Source organism: Panthera leo, chromosome E2 (assembly GCF_018350215.1).
Source record: "Panthera leo isolate Ple1 chromosome E2, P.leo_Ple1_pat1.1, whole genome shotgun sequence".
Taxonomy (NCBI): Eukaryota; Metazoa; Chordata; class Mammalia; order Carnivora; family Felidae; genus Panthera; species Panthera leo.
In genome coordinates, this window is record NC_056693.1 from 18252159 (window position 1) to 18266201 (window position 14043).

Consider the following 14043-nt stretch of genomic DNA (forward strand, 5'->3'; position numbering starts at 1 on the left):
GGGAAGGGAGGGAAGAACAGGGAAGAAACTTCCTTCACCAAGCCTCCTTGCCAAACCCAGCACGCACGAACCCCGTACGCCCCACGGAGTACCGGCCCTTGCAAGACAGGGGCCAGAACCAGCCTCTGGCAGTGGCCTTGGGCAGGGAGAAAGGGCAACAGACACTCTGGGATGGAAAACAACAGACAGAACGAGCCATTTTATTCCAAGTCCATTCACTGAGAGTCAGGGGGCAGCAGGAATAAATACGGAGGGGAGGGAGGTCCGGGGGCAGGCTGGGGAGGCTCTACGTCTTGCAGCACATCCCACACTTTGCTTTTTTACAGCAGCCGCAGCAGAACATGCAGATGGGGAAGTGGGTGTCTCGCCTCCTTAGCCTCTGGAGCACGGGCTGCGGGGAGGAAGGGAGAGTGAGCGGAGCTTGGGCGCAGGGAAGGGACGGGGAGGCTCAGAAGGGACTCGCAGGTGCTCTCACCTTCAAGCCCGCCTCGGCTGCCGCTGTGTCCTGGGGTTGGAGGTCCGTGAGCTGTCCTGTCTGTGAGAGCAGAAGGGGTGGTGAGGGTGGTGGGGACGTGGAGCTCTCAGACTCGCCCCCAAAGACCAGCTTCTCCCCGCGTGGTCGGTGTCCTGGGGCTCAGCTGGCATCCCAGGAGTGGCCTTGCTGTCTGGCCTTTTCTCCCCCGCCCTCGGGCAGCTCTTCCTGCAGACGGATCCCGGATCCGTCTCCCTCTCTCACTTCTTGGGGACATCACCCTCCCTGGCCTGGATGCCACCCCCGCCTGTAGCAAGTCTCCCTGCGTCTCGCCCCGTCCATCCCGTTCGTGCCTCACGCCTTATCGGTCGGATTAAAAGCATGGCGCCCGCTCAAGAGTCTCTCCCTCCGCCCCTCTCCCCAGTGCCAGCGCGTGTGCTAAAAGAAACTAGCCTGCAGAGCTGCCCTCGCAGGCGGAGGAAAGTCAGTACTTGGAGTCCGCCCCTCAGTCTCCTCTCCAAGCCGCGTCCTCTCCACTTACTACAGCCTCCGATCCTCGGACACCCGTCCGCCCTCTGCCCGGGGCTTCGCTTACCGCCCCCTTCTCTTATGGTCCAGGTCACCCAGTCCCAGGTCGAATTTCATTTCTCACAAACCATCCCGCTTGACTCCCAGCCCCTGGTCCGTCGGAAGTCCTCCCCTCACCCCTCGTGGCCACTCTGCTGCCATCACCATCTTCTGTTATCCAGGATCCCATTGACGAGACAGTTATCCTGGTTATGTTTTAATTGTTCACAGATGAATTCCCCGGCCGGGACGTCAGCTCCACGAGAGCAAAGCTCTTCTCTCCTCTACCTTGTTCGCTGTGTGATCCCCACTGACTAGAAAAGGACTTGTCACAGAGCAGGTGCTCTGTAACTGTGGAACTAGTTCGGGCCCCCAGTCCGATCCTCAGGCCACGATCTCTGTACTTCAGGCGGCCGGCCGTCCCCACCCCGGTCCCTGCCCCGAGCTCTACCTGGTGCTAAGAGGACCAGCTGCCCTCAGCAGTCCCCCCACCACCCAGGGCCTGGCTCTCCGGTCCCGGCCACCGTGCCGGGCCTGGGCCCCCTGGGCTCTCACCTCTTGCCGGAGAGCTGAGCCACTGGCCAGGCTGGCCAGGAGGAGGAGCAGGAGGCAGGCGGCCCGGACCTGTGTGCTCAGTGCCATCGTGTTGTCTGGCTGTGTCCCGCTGTCGGGTTTGGGACTTGCTGTGGTGTCTGGGGTCCCGTTTCAGCTGCTTTTATGGGCCCTTCTGGGGGAGGCGGGGGTACTAAGCCCCCTCCCCTTTGTCCCAACTCATTTCCAAGAAGGTGGTGGCGCCGACAAGACGGGAGATAAGCGGGAACAGAGCGACAGGGAACAGTGTTATGTCACCCTGAGCCAGCGGAGGTGTGTCCAGGGGGTGGGGCAGACGGGGCCACAGACCCACGCCTCTAGCCAGCCACCTGGGAGACACTTTCCCTGACACAGCATCACCCTGTTGACTTCAGAAAAAATTCCTTTTGCCCCCAAAGTTGAACAGTTCGATGAGTAGGAGGAAGGTGACCTCTTATTCTCCCCCCTTTCCCGATATCCTCATCCACAGGGAGGCCGGCTGTCACTATGGTCCCTCGGGTGTCCAGCAGAATTCCTATCGCTTCAGGCGGTCTTCACACGTGCACGGGTTCTGGCAGGGAACGCTGGGGTGGCCAGACGCAGGAATCTGTGTCGGCTCCAGCCCCCAGCAGGCATGTGGTTTTCCGAATCTTGGGAAATGTATCTGCAGAACGTCCCCGAGAATTTTGGGCCACGAGACAGCAGTGATAGTAACGGCTGCCATCAGACGCCTGCATCCTATGCGCAGGCAGATGTACTGACCCACTTTTGCATTCGGCCTCTGCCGCCCGCCCCCAGCAGCTCCCGCCTGCCCCATGTCGGGCTCTGCTCTGTGCTTTGGGGCCCTCGTCGCCTTCTTAGCCACCGGTCCCGGCGGCCTAGCTTCCCGGGCCCTGCTCCCTCCTGGGAGCCCACGGCCACCCCAAGGCTGCTTTTCTTCATTCTGTAGGGGGAACCGAGGGCGGACTCGGGGCAGTGCCCAAGCGCACCTGGTCAGAAGAGCTAGGCCGGCCTGAGCGGCCGGACCCTGGGGCCCGTGCTCTCACCATTTGGCCTTCCTGCCTCCCCACGAGCACAGGCCACGGTGGGACGTGCTAGACCCGGCTCACACCGGCTCCACGGAGCGAAGGGTGCGCATCTCATCCCGGCTCTGCCGCGGGACATCCCCCTGGCACCTTGAAACCGGCCGCGGTGGGAGCAGCCAAACCACAGACGGTGGCCGACGCTGCACAGCTGGGCCTTTTTTGGGCGAGCTGGTCCTCCAGCATGTCACCGGATGGAGACGAGCCTGGGCTGCCTGCCTGGGGCCACCTCCCTCCTACTCACTTGGGCCATCTTTGCGGGCACATGGCCCTGGGAACTACCAACCTTGACTCTGCAGACAGGCCTTTAGCCATGCCGCCTCCCTGACTCACTCTAGGACCGTTCAGGGTCAACTCCGGCAGAAGAGCCTACAGACGACGCTGCCAAGGAACGGACACCCGTTCCGGGCCTGAGCTGCTGCTGAGGCCCACTCAAAACCACAAAAGCGGGGCGTGTGGGGGCCGGGAGGCGAAGGCTGCTCCCTGCCACCTGCCCCCCGATTCAGTCCACGTTAGGCTCTTCCTGCCCCACACGCCTTCACTCGGCGGAGGGGATGGGGCTGTCAGAGGGAACACCAGGTAGGAACATTCAGGATGGGACCGGGTGGAGAGCTCGGCGGGGTGACGAGGCTGGCAGGCCCGGCTCCCTGGAGCGGCGTGGGGGGTGGGGCCGAAGCAGAGTCAAGGGCTGTGCGGCCACCCACAGGGAGACATGGCAGCGTCCCCCGGCACCGCCAGGCATCACCGCGTCTCCGCTCAGGCCAGGTTTCGTCATCAGCCGGGGCAGGGGTCACAGTACAGGCGCCAGAGCCACAGTGTGAGGCGACAGGCTGACGGGCCAAGCCTGGCTTCCTGGCCATCTGCCCTTCCTGGGGGTGGGGGGCTCAAGGCCAGGCCCCACCATTGGCTGGTGCAGAGGGGAGGGCTTCAACCCCTAAGGGCAGGGTCAGGAGCCAGTCCTATTTTTAGAACGGAAGACAGGAGAGACCCCAGCCTCTCCTCCAAAAACATGGGACGTGTCCTTGACCCTGGCACCTCCTGCCTTCACACCACATATGCACACCTGGGGCCTCAAAGAGGATATCCGTTCCTTAATTTCTCCACCATCCAGCCGACAGACTAGGTACCAGGGGGTACAGGATGGCAGGGACGGGCACACAGCCACGAACACAACATGGAGTTCTGCAGACCCCAGGCCCCCCTCCCCAAACCCGAGATGGACAGATACACAAACAGACAAGGCGGGGCCACATGGGGCCAGTTTATTGCAGTTAAATACCTCTCTCTCTCTCTCTCTCTATTTTTTTGTCCACTTTTCCATAAAGAAAATTAAAACACACACACACACTCAAAGGGGAGCAGGGATCCAGAAACAAGAGGTGGGGTGGGACATGGCCTCCCTGCTTAGGTCCAGGCCCCGGGGCTGGCCCCCGTAAAGTCTCCCCTCCTTCCCGAAAGCACCCTGTCTCAGTACCTCTAGAGACCAAGGAGGCAGCGGGATATGGCAGGGCTCCGTCCTCCTCCCTCTTGCCTCCAGGCGAGACCACTAGAAGTGCTGGGGCTCCGTGGGGGCCGGAGGAGGGAGACAGACAGGAGGGGGAGGGAGGAGATCATTTCCCAAGTTGAGGAGAGCGGTGGGCGCTTATCCACAGAAATGCATTGTTTCTCCCCGTTTTGTTAAAAATCTACTATAAAAAAACGCAGCTGGGGGAGGGGCGTCTGTCCCTCTCTGTGCTAAGGGCTGGGGAAGGGGCGGCGGCGGCCGGAGGAGCCCCCGCCGCGCGGCGGGGCGGGTGTCACTGCCGCGTGCTCTCGCCCACCATCTCCAGGTTGTGCTGCTGCAGCTGGGCACGAAGCACGGCGTTCTCGTTCTTCAGCTCCTCGATCTGGCACACACGACAGGGCATGAGGAGCCAGGGGCTGGCTCCCCGCCCCTGCCCCGGCTCCCCCCCAGCCCCGGCCCGGCCCGGCCCTCACCTGTTGCCTCAGGAGCTCATTGTCCATCTGCAGCCTCTCGGCCTCCTTGAAGGTCTCCTGCATGCGCTGGTTGGTCTGGCGCAGCTCCCGGATGTAGTCACAGGCCTTTGACAGGATCCCTCCTTTACTCTGGGGGGGGGGGGGGGGGCGAGAGCGCCGGTGAGCGCCGCCCCCCCCCCCCCCCGGCTCACCCAGGACAGGGCCTGTGCCCGGGGGGGGGCCAGGTCAGGCAGACTTCGTCGCAGGGGCTGGGGGCCTGGCCCACGGCAGCGCGGGGAGCTGGAGGGCCGGGGGGCACTCACCGCTCCCGTCTTGCTGTTGTCCGCATTACAATCTGGAATGATTTTTGAAAGCTGGACGATCCAGTTGTTGATCTTGTCCCTCCGCCTCCGCTCCACTGTAAGAGCAACAGCAGTGTCCACGGCCGTGCCAGCAGAGCTTCGGGCGGCTCACTCCCTGACGCTGATGTTCCGAGACCCGAACGCGGGCACCCGCGCCCCGCTTCTCAAGAGGAACAGAGTCTCCCCTCTGCCCACCCGCCCCCCGGCCCCCCTGCCCGGCAGATTCTAAAAATCTGAGCCGATATTCAAATTAAGAAATTTCACGTAATAGTTGGCATCCTGAGAAATGGAGCTGTGGCTCGTGTGCCTGGGAGGCAAGAATGGGCCAGAGCTCCTTTACACGGGACCCAAGTACCCCTCGCGGGTCCCCCAGAGCGGGGGGGTGTTTGATTTTTCCATACCCCCTAGAGCTTTGGGCTCCGTAATTTTGTTTTCTCTTCATCTCTACAATCAGTCTGCCCATATCCCACCCCCGGCTAAAATCCTTCTCCAGAGCCCTGGCAGCGAGTCCCAAGCCCCCCAGCTGGCATGAGCGGCTCGCAGGGGCCTGCAAAGGATGTGAACCCTACCTCGAAGGCCAGGGCTGGCAAACTAATGGAAGGTTTCACCTGAAAAACTCCAGATGCGTGATTTTTACTCTATAAAACTCGGCAACCTCACTCAAGCTGTCAGCTGACTTGAGTGGCAGCTACCCCATTCAGCTGGGGCCCGCGCCTTCTCTCCAGCTCCTCCCTCTGGCTCACTTCAGGGCCTTCTAACAGCTGCCTGGGGGCGGCCTGCGCTGAAGCCCGAGACCCCACTTCAGGGCCTCCCGAAGCAAAGCTGTGCCAGAATCTTCCTTACCTTCCAAGCACAATACTAGGCACTGGTGTGGACACACAAGAAAGCCTCCGTCAACCCACAACTATCACACACCCTCATCCCTCCTGCCAGGACAGACCACAGACAAAAGCAGTCGGTGTTTGCTGAGGAGATGAAGCCTGGAGGAGAGGTTTGGAGAGGAAGGCAAAGGGTATGGTCTCCAGGCTGGGCGGTGCTGACAGGCATTTACAGAGGGGGTCGGGGGTGGGGGGGGGAGTGAGAAAGGAGGGTGGGCCAGAATCACGCCCCTTACTCCTCACAGCCTCTGAGGCCGGTTCCTCCCCTTGACCCTGCTGTTCTCTCAAAGAACACGCCCGGCCACGAACAGGCAAATCCCACCGCCGGCTCTTGGCTTTGTCTGCTCACTGCCAACCAGCCTTTCCCCACGTCCGAGTGCTCCCCACCCTAGCCTGGGTGAGGACGCCCTCCTACACGGACCCTCCGTCTTTCCACAAGAGTTCCCCAACGCCTTGCTGAGAACGTGCCCGGCACCGCACTTTGCCCCACCCTGGCTCTGGCGTGAGTGCACAATACCCGGGTCCCAGGGAGAGACCTGCACCTCCCCACGGAGGACGGCCGTGTCCTATGGTGTGGGAACTCCGCGGCCAAAGGACCACAGCGGGGCCCAGAGTCCAGCCCGGGCCTGGCGGCGCCGCCCCCCGGCCCCCCGCAGCGCGCTCCACTCCACAGCAGGTGGCTCCTCGGCTTCCTGGTCTCCCCGCGCGCAGCCTGGCGAGCTCGAGCCCGGGCACTGTGCCGCGGCCCTACCTCACGTGGACTCCTCCCTTCCAGCCACCAGGGGGCAGGGATGGGGGGGCCGGGCACAGCTTTTCCAGTTTGCGTTTCCTTCTTTAAATCGTCCTGCTTGCCCTACCGTGTGCAGGGTGCCCTGCGAGGCCAGAGTCTACGGCGGACTCCGTCTCTGCCCTGCTGGTGCCCACAGCATCCCTGAGATGTGCATCAACGGGGGGTACTGACACCGTGGGTGTGCTGGCATCGAAGATCGTACCGAGGGCCTGGGGAATGCCAGTGTGAGGCAACGATCTCTGCATGGGGGTGGGGCGTGGTGGACCTTTACAGAAGAGACTCGGAGAGGGAACATTTGGGCTGGTTTCTGAGGACAGGGGCATTAGGCAGACAGGTGTGAAAAATTCAGAAATGGCGACACGGCAATTCTTGGGAGATACTTGGCAGATCCGGTGGGGCAGGGTGTAGGAAAGGCCAGGTTGTAAGGCCTTGAATGCCCTGTTTATGGGCCCAGGCCCTTGAGTGTAGGCCCCTTCATCAAGCAGGTGGTGAGGTGGTCAGGCCTATGGCTCAGGAAGACCATCTTGGCACATTTAAAATGGTGGAAGACCGTTAAGACCAAGGCCACATCCGTTCTATGGAAGTTACGCCCATACAATGTTGAAAACAATTCAGGAGAAAAACCTGCCAGGACTGGGGGGAGAAATGGGCAAATTCACAGATACAATTAGAGACGCTAACACTCCTCTCTCAGTAACTGACAGAACAAGTAGACAAAAAAGTCAGCACAGAAAACCTGAGCAGTGTCAGCCAACTTGACCTCGCTGACCGAGGAAACACTCCACACAACAGCAGCAGATACATTCTCTTCAAGTGCACATGCAAACTTTCACAAGACAGACCACGTTTAGGACCATAAAGTAAGGCTCAACAAATTTCAGGGCACTGAAATTATATAATAAGAGTATGTTTCTAATGAGAACAGAACTAAACTAGAAATCAGAAACAAAAAAATTACCGAGAAAACCCACACGATTGGAAGTTAAGAAGAAATCGTAAGGAAAACTGGAAAATATTTTAAACTGAACGATAATGAAAACCAATGTATCCAAATGGGATGCAGCTGAAGCAGCAGTGGAGTGAAATTTGCAACCAGAAGGGCCTGTGCTAGGAAAAAAGAAAAGTTTAAATCATCTTAAAAGGCTAGGGAAAAACACCCAAACAAACTAAATCCAAAGTAAATAATGGAACGAATTAACAACATTAAGAGTAGGAACTAATGAAATAAAAAAAAGCAATCCCATCCGGCATTTAAAAACCAGATTTCACACAGAGATCTGGATTTCCGGCTCCTCAGAGGATCCGGGTAACAGGGGACCCAAAGTCTGACATGGCTGCAGTGGGCTGGCGCTGCACGGGCCACCCTCAGGCAGGACCCGCGGGACCCAGTTTCCCGTGGGACCTGGAGACAGGCTCCTGTGGTTCCAAGAAACGGGGGAAAAGAGGGAAAAAGGAGAAAGAGAATCTGATTTGAAGTCCGCTTTGGCACAGGATCTCAGGGTTCGCAGACATGAGGGAAGGAGAAGGGGGCAGAGTGGACAGTGGCCCTGGCATTCGGTTCCAGCTTGGGTAATTAGCACAGGGGAGCCTTATGCCACTCTGGAAAGAGAAATGCTGCCTGGGAGCCTTTGGGGAGGGGAGACGGCAGGCTCTGTTTTGGGCAAGTTGAGTACGAAGGGGTCTCTAGGACATCCAGAAATGAAGATTTTTGAATGGGCAGCTCAAACTATGGGTCTGGAGATCAAGAGAGAAGAATGGAATAGAGACAGCTTGGCACACAGCCAGGGCCGGGGCGTTGGCGGGGGGGCGGGGGGGGGGGCTGGGAGGACACTGAAGAGTGGTTCTCATCTTGTTCAAGTCACATACTCTTTTCTGGAGAAACGATCGATACCTACAATAAGGAATAAGGCTTTGGGGATATTGACCATCCCTGGGCCTAATGTTTCAACTCTCCCGAGGCCAACAGAAGAGGGGCGAGACCTCAAGGGAAACCATCAGTCAAAGCAGTTTCCCAACCCTGCCCAATGGGAAGAATCGCCTGGGTAACTTGTTGAAATACAGACTCCTGGGCCTCCCTCTGACCCACTTGTTCAGAACCTTGAGAGGACAGCCCTGGAGATAGAGACCGTTAACATGCTTCCCGGAGCTACTGGGATGCTGTGCTCTGAAGAACAGGCTGGGAAGGAAAAGCAGAGAGTGCAGAAAAACCAGAGCGGGTAGAACAGAAGGGAACATTCCCGAAAGAAGGAGAACGGGCAGGGTCAGATGCTTGGAGCGCAGACAGGAAAGGAAGCCAGTGGATTTGGCAATGAGGTCATCCTGAGTGACCTTAGATGGACGTCTTTTGGTAGAGAAATGAGCCAGACTGCCAAGGGTACAGGGAGGATGGGCAGAGGGTGGGTCAAATACTGTGCAGGTCAGGAGAGAACAGGATGCAGCTGGAGAAAGACAGGGTTATGAGAGAGACGGTTTTTCGTAGGACGAGAAAGATTCACGACTTTGCAGCTAGACCAACCTAGTGAGAGGCAGAGAGTGACGAGTGGGGTGGAGGGTGGCTGGATGGTATCCCCGAGTCACTGGTGCAGCCTTACCAGGCGGCACACCGCGCTGCTGGGGGGGCTCATGTGTCTGTACTGGCTGAAGTCACCATGAGCGTCCGGGGGAGCCGCGCGGCCACCATTCTACACAACACCGAACAGGCACAGACGCTGAGAAGCAGCCTCGCGTCACGCAGCCAGTAAGTAGCAGGGCCACGACTGCCTGGGATCCTAGTGGAGGCCCCTCAGACACACCGCAGCCCAAACCAAGCTCAGACCTGCCCCTTCCCTACAAAGCGACCTGATGCCATCGTGAAGCCCTGGCTCTCCAGCCTTGGAATCATCTCCCCAGCGCACTCCCCTACCTCATGCCCTGTCCTATCCTGAGCCAACATCTGCAATTACCTCCTACGCGCCCAGCCCCCGGTGTCCCATCACCCTTGCCATCCAGCGTCCATACACAAACCCCTCTGCTGGCTGGAATAAAAACCCGGGAGCAGGGATGCCGGGAGGGCCTCTTACAAGGCCCTGCGTGACCCCGGTCCCGGACAGCCCTCCTGAAACTCCAACTTCCTCTTTCCTTCTCGGACTCCTGCTCTTCTTCAAACACACCAAGTCTGTTCTGGCTTCGGCCTGGGCGTCTGCACTTAAGCATCCTCAGGCACCTGGCCGGCCCATTCAGGCCTCTGCTCAAATGTCACCTCTCAGAGGGGCCTACGGAGCACGCTGTCTCCGTTACCCTCCAACCTCCCATGCAGCTTTATGTTCCTTGTCGTGATTTACACTACCTCACGGCACACCGCAGCTTTGGGTGACTTCTGTCTCTCCCGCCAGAACGGACACCGGGAGAGCCAAGAGCTCATCTGTTCTCTCATCCACTGTACCCGAGGGCCTAAGACACAGGCATATATGTGGTACAGATATGCTCAACGCCAAGCTCAATGAGCTGCTCCGATCACAGGTACAAAGGCCCAAACCCAGCTGAACACCGTGGGGACTCTCAGGGCCTCGCCTGACATTCAAGGCCCTCCTTAGTCCTCCCCAGTACCCTGCCCCCAAGCACTCCGCATGGAACCTCTGCTATGACCACACCAGTACTCCCCGAAGCAGCCGCAGGCCACTCTGCCTGCCCTCCAGCCTGCGTTCCCCTCTGCCTGACACGCACTCCTAAAGGCCATCTCTCCGGGGAAGAAACCAGCCCGAACTCCGTCCAGCCTCCTTGACACTGCAGACCGGGCTCCAGACCTGGCACGGGGCAGGGGGGGCGTGCTTGCCACCCAGCCCAGAATCCACCTTCAGGAAACATTTGCTGAGAGACAAGCGTCAAGACATATGTTCCCCTGGACTTGCATGTGACCACGTCCACGACAGTGGCTACGGACTGGGGGCAGGCAGGGCTCGGGGTGGGGAACTAGGGGACATCATGAAGGGCCAAAATGACCGTAGGGTGGGCTTTGGTGTTCACAAAAGGCACGATGCCCCAGCCTTGGCCAGCCAGAGGCACAGCTTCTGGAAGTCAGGTAGGCAGGGGAACGAGGGACTTAAGGTCAATGACGGTCACCAATGGAAAGATAGTTCTAGGGGCTTCAAATCAACTCAAGTTTTCAACAGGCAGGAAATCCGTATGTGAATGTGAAACACGCCATTTCAGATGCTGACCGTTAATTAGAGATCACTAACCAAGATGACAAAACACATTCCAATTCACACCTCCTGCCTGTCTGTTCCTGACTACGAACTTCCACCCGTTTCTACTCTTCCGGCATTCAACGAACACCTTTTGTGCACTTCTAGCACGTCGCTGATCTGTGACACCAAGCACCAGGCCTGGCCGTGCCCGTGAGACCCAGAAACTCCACCCCGGCCTTACCTTCGTTGTGCTGGGCCCTCCTTCTTTCATCCCGTGGTGTTCTGGTTCCGTCAATTTTCCTAGAAAAGGAAAAAGACGGGCACGTATTATCTCGGGTACCGTTTGCCTAAACATCTACGAAGAAGTCAGACTTGAGAATCAGCTGTGTAAAATAAACTCTTATGCAGAAATAGAAAAACGGTAACTCCCTTATACTCAAGAAGCAGAAACAGACCAAAAACACATACTGACTGCCTGCCGTGTGCTCAACTGCCTGGCTCCCATTCCAGAAAACCTTCCCTTCCTTTGGCCCTCTCACACCAGGCCCTCCCAGGGTCCCCTGCTCCTGGGAACAGGTCTCCTGCACGTACGGGGAGTAGGGGTGTGTCCGAGGTGCAATTGTCCTCTGTGTTCCTGTCTGAAGCACGTCCTGTGGCGTCATCATGACATAGAACTGGCCTGCAGCGAAAGCAGGGGTTAGTGCAAAAACTGGGGGGCAGTGAGAACTGGTTAGGGGGGGCTTCCCTCCCTGCTAGGCCTGCTGCCTCCCCTGCCTTCCGCCCTGGCCCCTTCCTCCCTTTACCTCCGGCCTGCAAGCTCTGGTCTGTGGTCTGTACGGATACAGCTGTGGTATCTCCCACACTGGATGCTGGGAAATAGGCAAAGCGTGCCTCCCCACTGACAGCCTCAGCTGCAGGGCTGCCGCCATTGCTGAAGGGATTTTGGATTACGGCCTGGGGAGTAGGAGGACACAGAGGCCACCCTTAGCCATCTTTGTTCCCCAACCCGCTCCCGTGTTGCTGTGTCTGACATTCACTGCATTCTATGGCGAATGGAAAACCCCTGTGTGCCACTCCACTCTGTCTCCTAGCCCCGGAACTCAGCAGATACTCAGTGATCACCTGATGGGTTGATTCATTTTTACCTCTAAAAGTCTTTCCTGTTACTCTCATCCCCCTTTTACAGAAAACAACAAAAAAAAATGACATTTCAAAACTCCTGACCCAAATTTCACCTTGCAGAACGGGGATATGACCCACACAACGCAATGGGTCTAAAGGCAGCATCTGTGTCCCACCTGCCCCACTCCCTGGGGATCCCCAAGAAGAGAGTTACTGTCCCCTCTCCATCCCCCCAGGGGTTGTGGGCACCTACCAGTGGGAAGGGTGCTGCGGGACCTGGGGGCACAGATGCAGCAGTGGGGCCAGGACGTTGGGCTGCCCCATCCACACCCACCTGGGTCACAGCCTGCTGACCCCCAGCGAAGGCAGCCGTAGACACAACGCTGACGGCGCCAGCCGTGTCGCCCTGGCCATCCAGCTGACCATCAGTCACCTGGACTACGCGGTACGTCACCTGCAGGGGGCAGCAAAGCGGCGAGATGGGTTCTAGGGTCCCGGCAGGGGCCAGGTCCGAGCCCCTCCCAGCTCGCCCTCTGGACCCTCAGCTCGACACTCCACTTGCCCGCGGGCTCCCGGCCCGGAGCCTCACCTGTCCTCCATTATTCTCTGTGCGGAACTGGTACTGGATGTTGTGGTCGCCAAACGCCGCCTGCTGGACGCTGGCGATGGCCACCGCCGTCTGCTCCTCCGCCCCAGGGCCGTCCCCGCCTGCGGTCGGGGAGGGGGGGGGGGATGGTCAGTGGTCACGCGGCCTAGGCGCCCCCAGTCCCCTCCCCGGGCTCAGGCCGCAGACCCGGTGGGCCCCTCGAGTACTCACCTTCCTGCAGCTCGACGCCCTCCTCTGCCTCGGGTCCCTTGTCGTGACTGCGAGGAGGACGGGAAGGAGAGGGGGTCAGGGCCGCCCCCGCCCCTTTGCCCAGGTGCACGGCCCCCGTCCCGCCCAGCCCGGTCTGGAGCTGGGATACCGCTAGGACCCGGGACCCAGGGTATTAGCGCGGGGCCCCCCTCCCTCGCGGCCTCCATTTTGAGCTGGGCCCGGCGGCCGCTCGGGATCATGGCGGCCCGGTCGCCAGGCCGAAGGGCCGGGACCGGGGCGCGCGGGGGCACGGACCGGTCCGGCATTCTTACCTGGCGGCGGCAGCAGCGGTGGCCGAGGCAGCGGGATCCAGACCCGGGTCCAGCATGTCCATGGGGGGGGTGGGGGCGGGGGGGGCGCGGGGCCCGGGGGGGGGAGGGGAGGGGAGGGGAGGGAGGGGAGGGGGCGGGCGGCCGGGGGGGCCCCGAGCCCGGCGCTCACGCCGCGCGGCAGGAGGGGACGGAGGAGACACGGGAGCCGCTCGCGCTGATCACGGGGACAAACAGTGGGGTCATGTGAGGAGGAGATGCCGCCGCCGCCGCCGCCGCCGCTGCTCCTGCAGCCGCCGCCGCCGCCTCCGCCCGCCCGCCCTCCGGCTCCCGGCGGCTCCCGGCTCCGGGACGCAGCGCGGCCGCCCCCCGCCCGCTGCACGCGGCCCTCAGGCCTCCTTCCCTGAGCAGCCGCCGCCGCCGCCGCGACTTTTTTTTTAACCCGGCCCGCCCTGGATGGCTGCCGCCTCTCCCCTGGATCGCCGGCTCGCGCGTCCGCCGCCCGGCCTGGCCCAGTCCGGCGGCGGATCGCTGCTGCAGCCGCCGCTGCTTTCTATTTTTTCCCCCTTTTTTTCCTCCTTTACTTGAGCTGCGCGCGCGCGGCGGCAGCGGCGGCGGCGGCGGCGGCGGCGGCGCGAGCCCGGGGCCGACGCGCGCGGGGGGAGGGCAGCCCCCGGGGAGCGCGCGCGCTGTGTGTCTCGGATGGCGGGCGGGCGCGCGCGGGCCCGGGTCTCGGCGGGGCGCGAGGTCGCCGTCGCCGCCTCCGCCTGGCACCCGCCGACAGGCCAACCGGTGGAACGCGGGCCCAGATGGAACGCCAGGGGACCCGGAGGAGGGGCTCCGGTCGCCCGGGACGAGGCAGGCTGCGGGGTTTGGAGAAGTAAAGTAGGTCGGGGGGGGGGGGGGGGCGGGGAGGTGAACGGGGTTGAAGGGGAGAGGAGCGCGCGCGCGCG

The 14043-nt window shown here is 60.7% G+C and overlaps 2 protein-coding genes across 2 annotated transcripts; both read right to left on the reverse strand.

Annotated features, from left to right (window-relative positions):
- Positions 1–175: 175 nt before the first annotated feature.
- LOC122208265 (hepcidin antimicrobial peptide) lies at positions 176–1745 on the reverse strand. The gene is made up of 3 exons (XM_042919178.1): positions 1595–1745; positions 476–535; positions 176–391 (listed from the first exon to the last, which is right to left on the reverse strand). The coding sequence occupies exons 1-3, from the start codon at positions 1679–1681 to the stop codon at positions 287–289; spliced, it is 252 nt and encodes an 83-aa protein (XP_042775112.1). The 5' UTR covers positions 1682–1745; the 3' UTR covers positions 176–286.
- A 2181-nt stretch (positions 1746–3926) lies between these two features.
- On the reverse strand, positions 3927–13177 carry USF2 (upstream transcription factor 2, c-fos interacting). Its single transcript, XM_042919115.1, has 10 exons — positions 13094–13177; positions 12783–12829; positions 12555–12673; positions 12219–12419; positions 11647–11797; positions 11435–11522; positions 11085–11143; positions 4971–5065; positions 4669–4797; positions 3927–4577 (listed from the first exon to the last, which is right to left on the reverse strand). The coding sequence occupies exons 1-10, from the start codon at positions 13153–13155 to the stop codon at positions 4488–4490; spliced, it is 1041 nt and encodes a 346-aa protein (XP_042775049.1). The 5' UTR covers positions 13156–13177; the 3' UTR covers positions 3927–4487.
- Between the last annotated feature and the right edge of the window lie 866 nt (positions 13178–14043).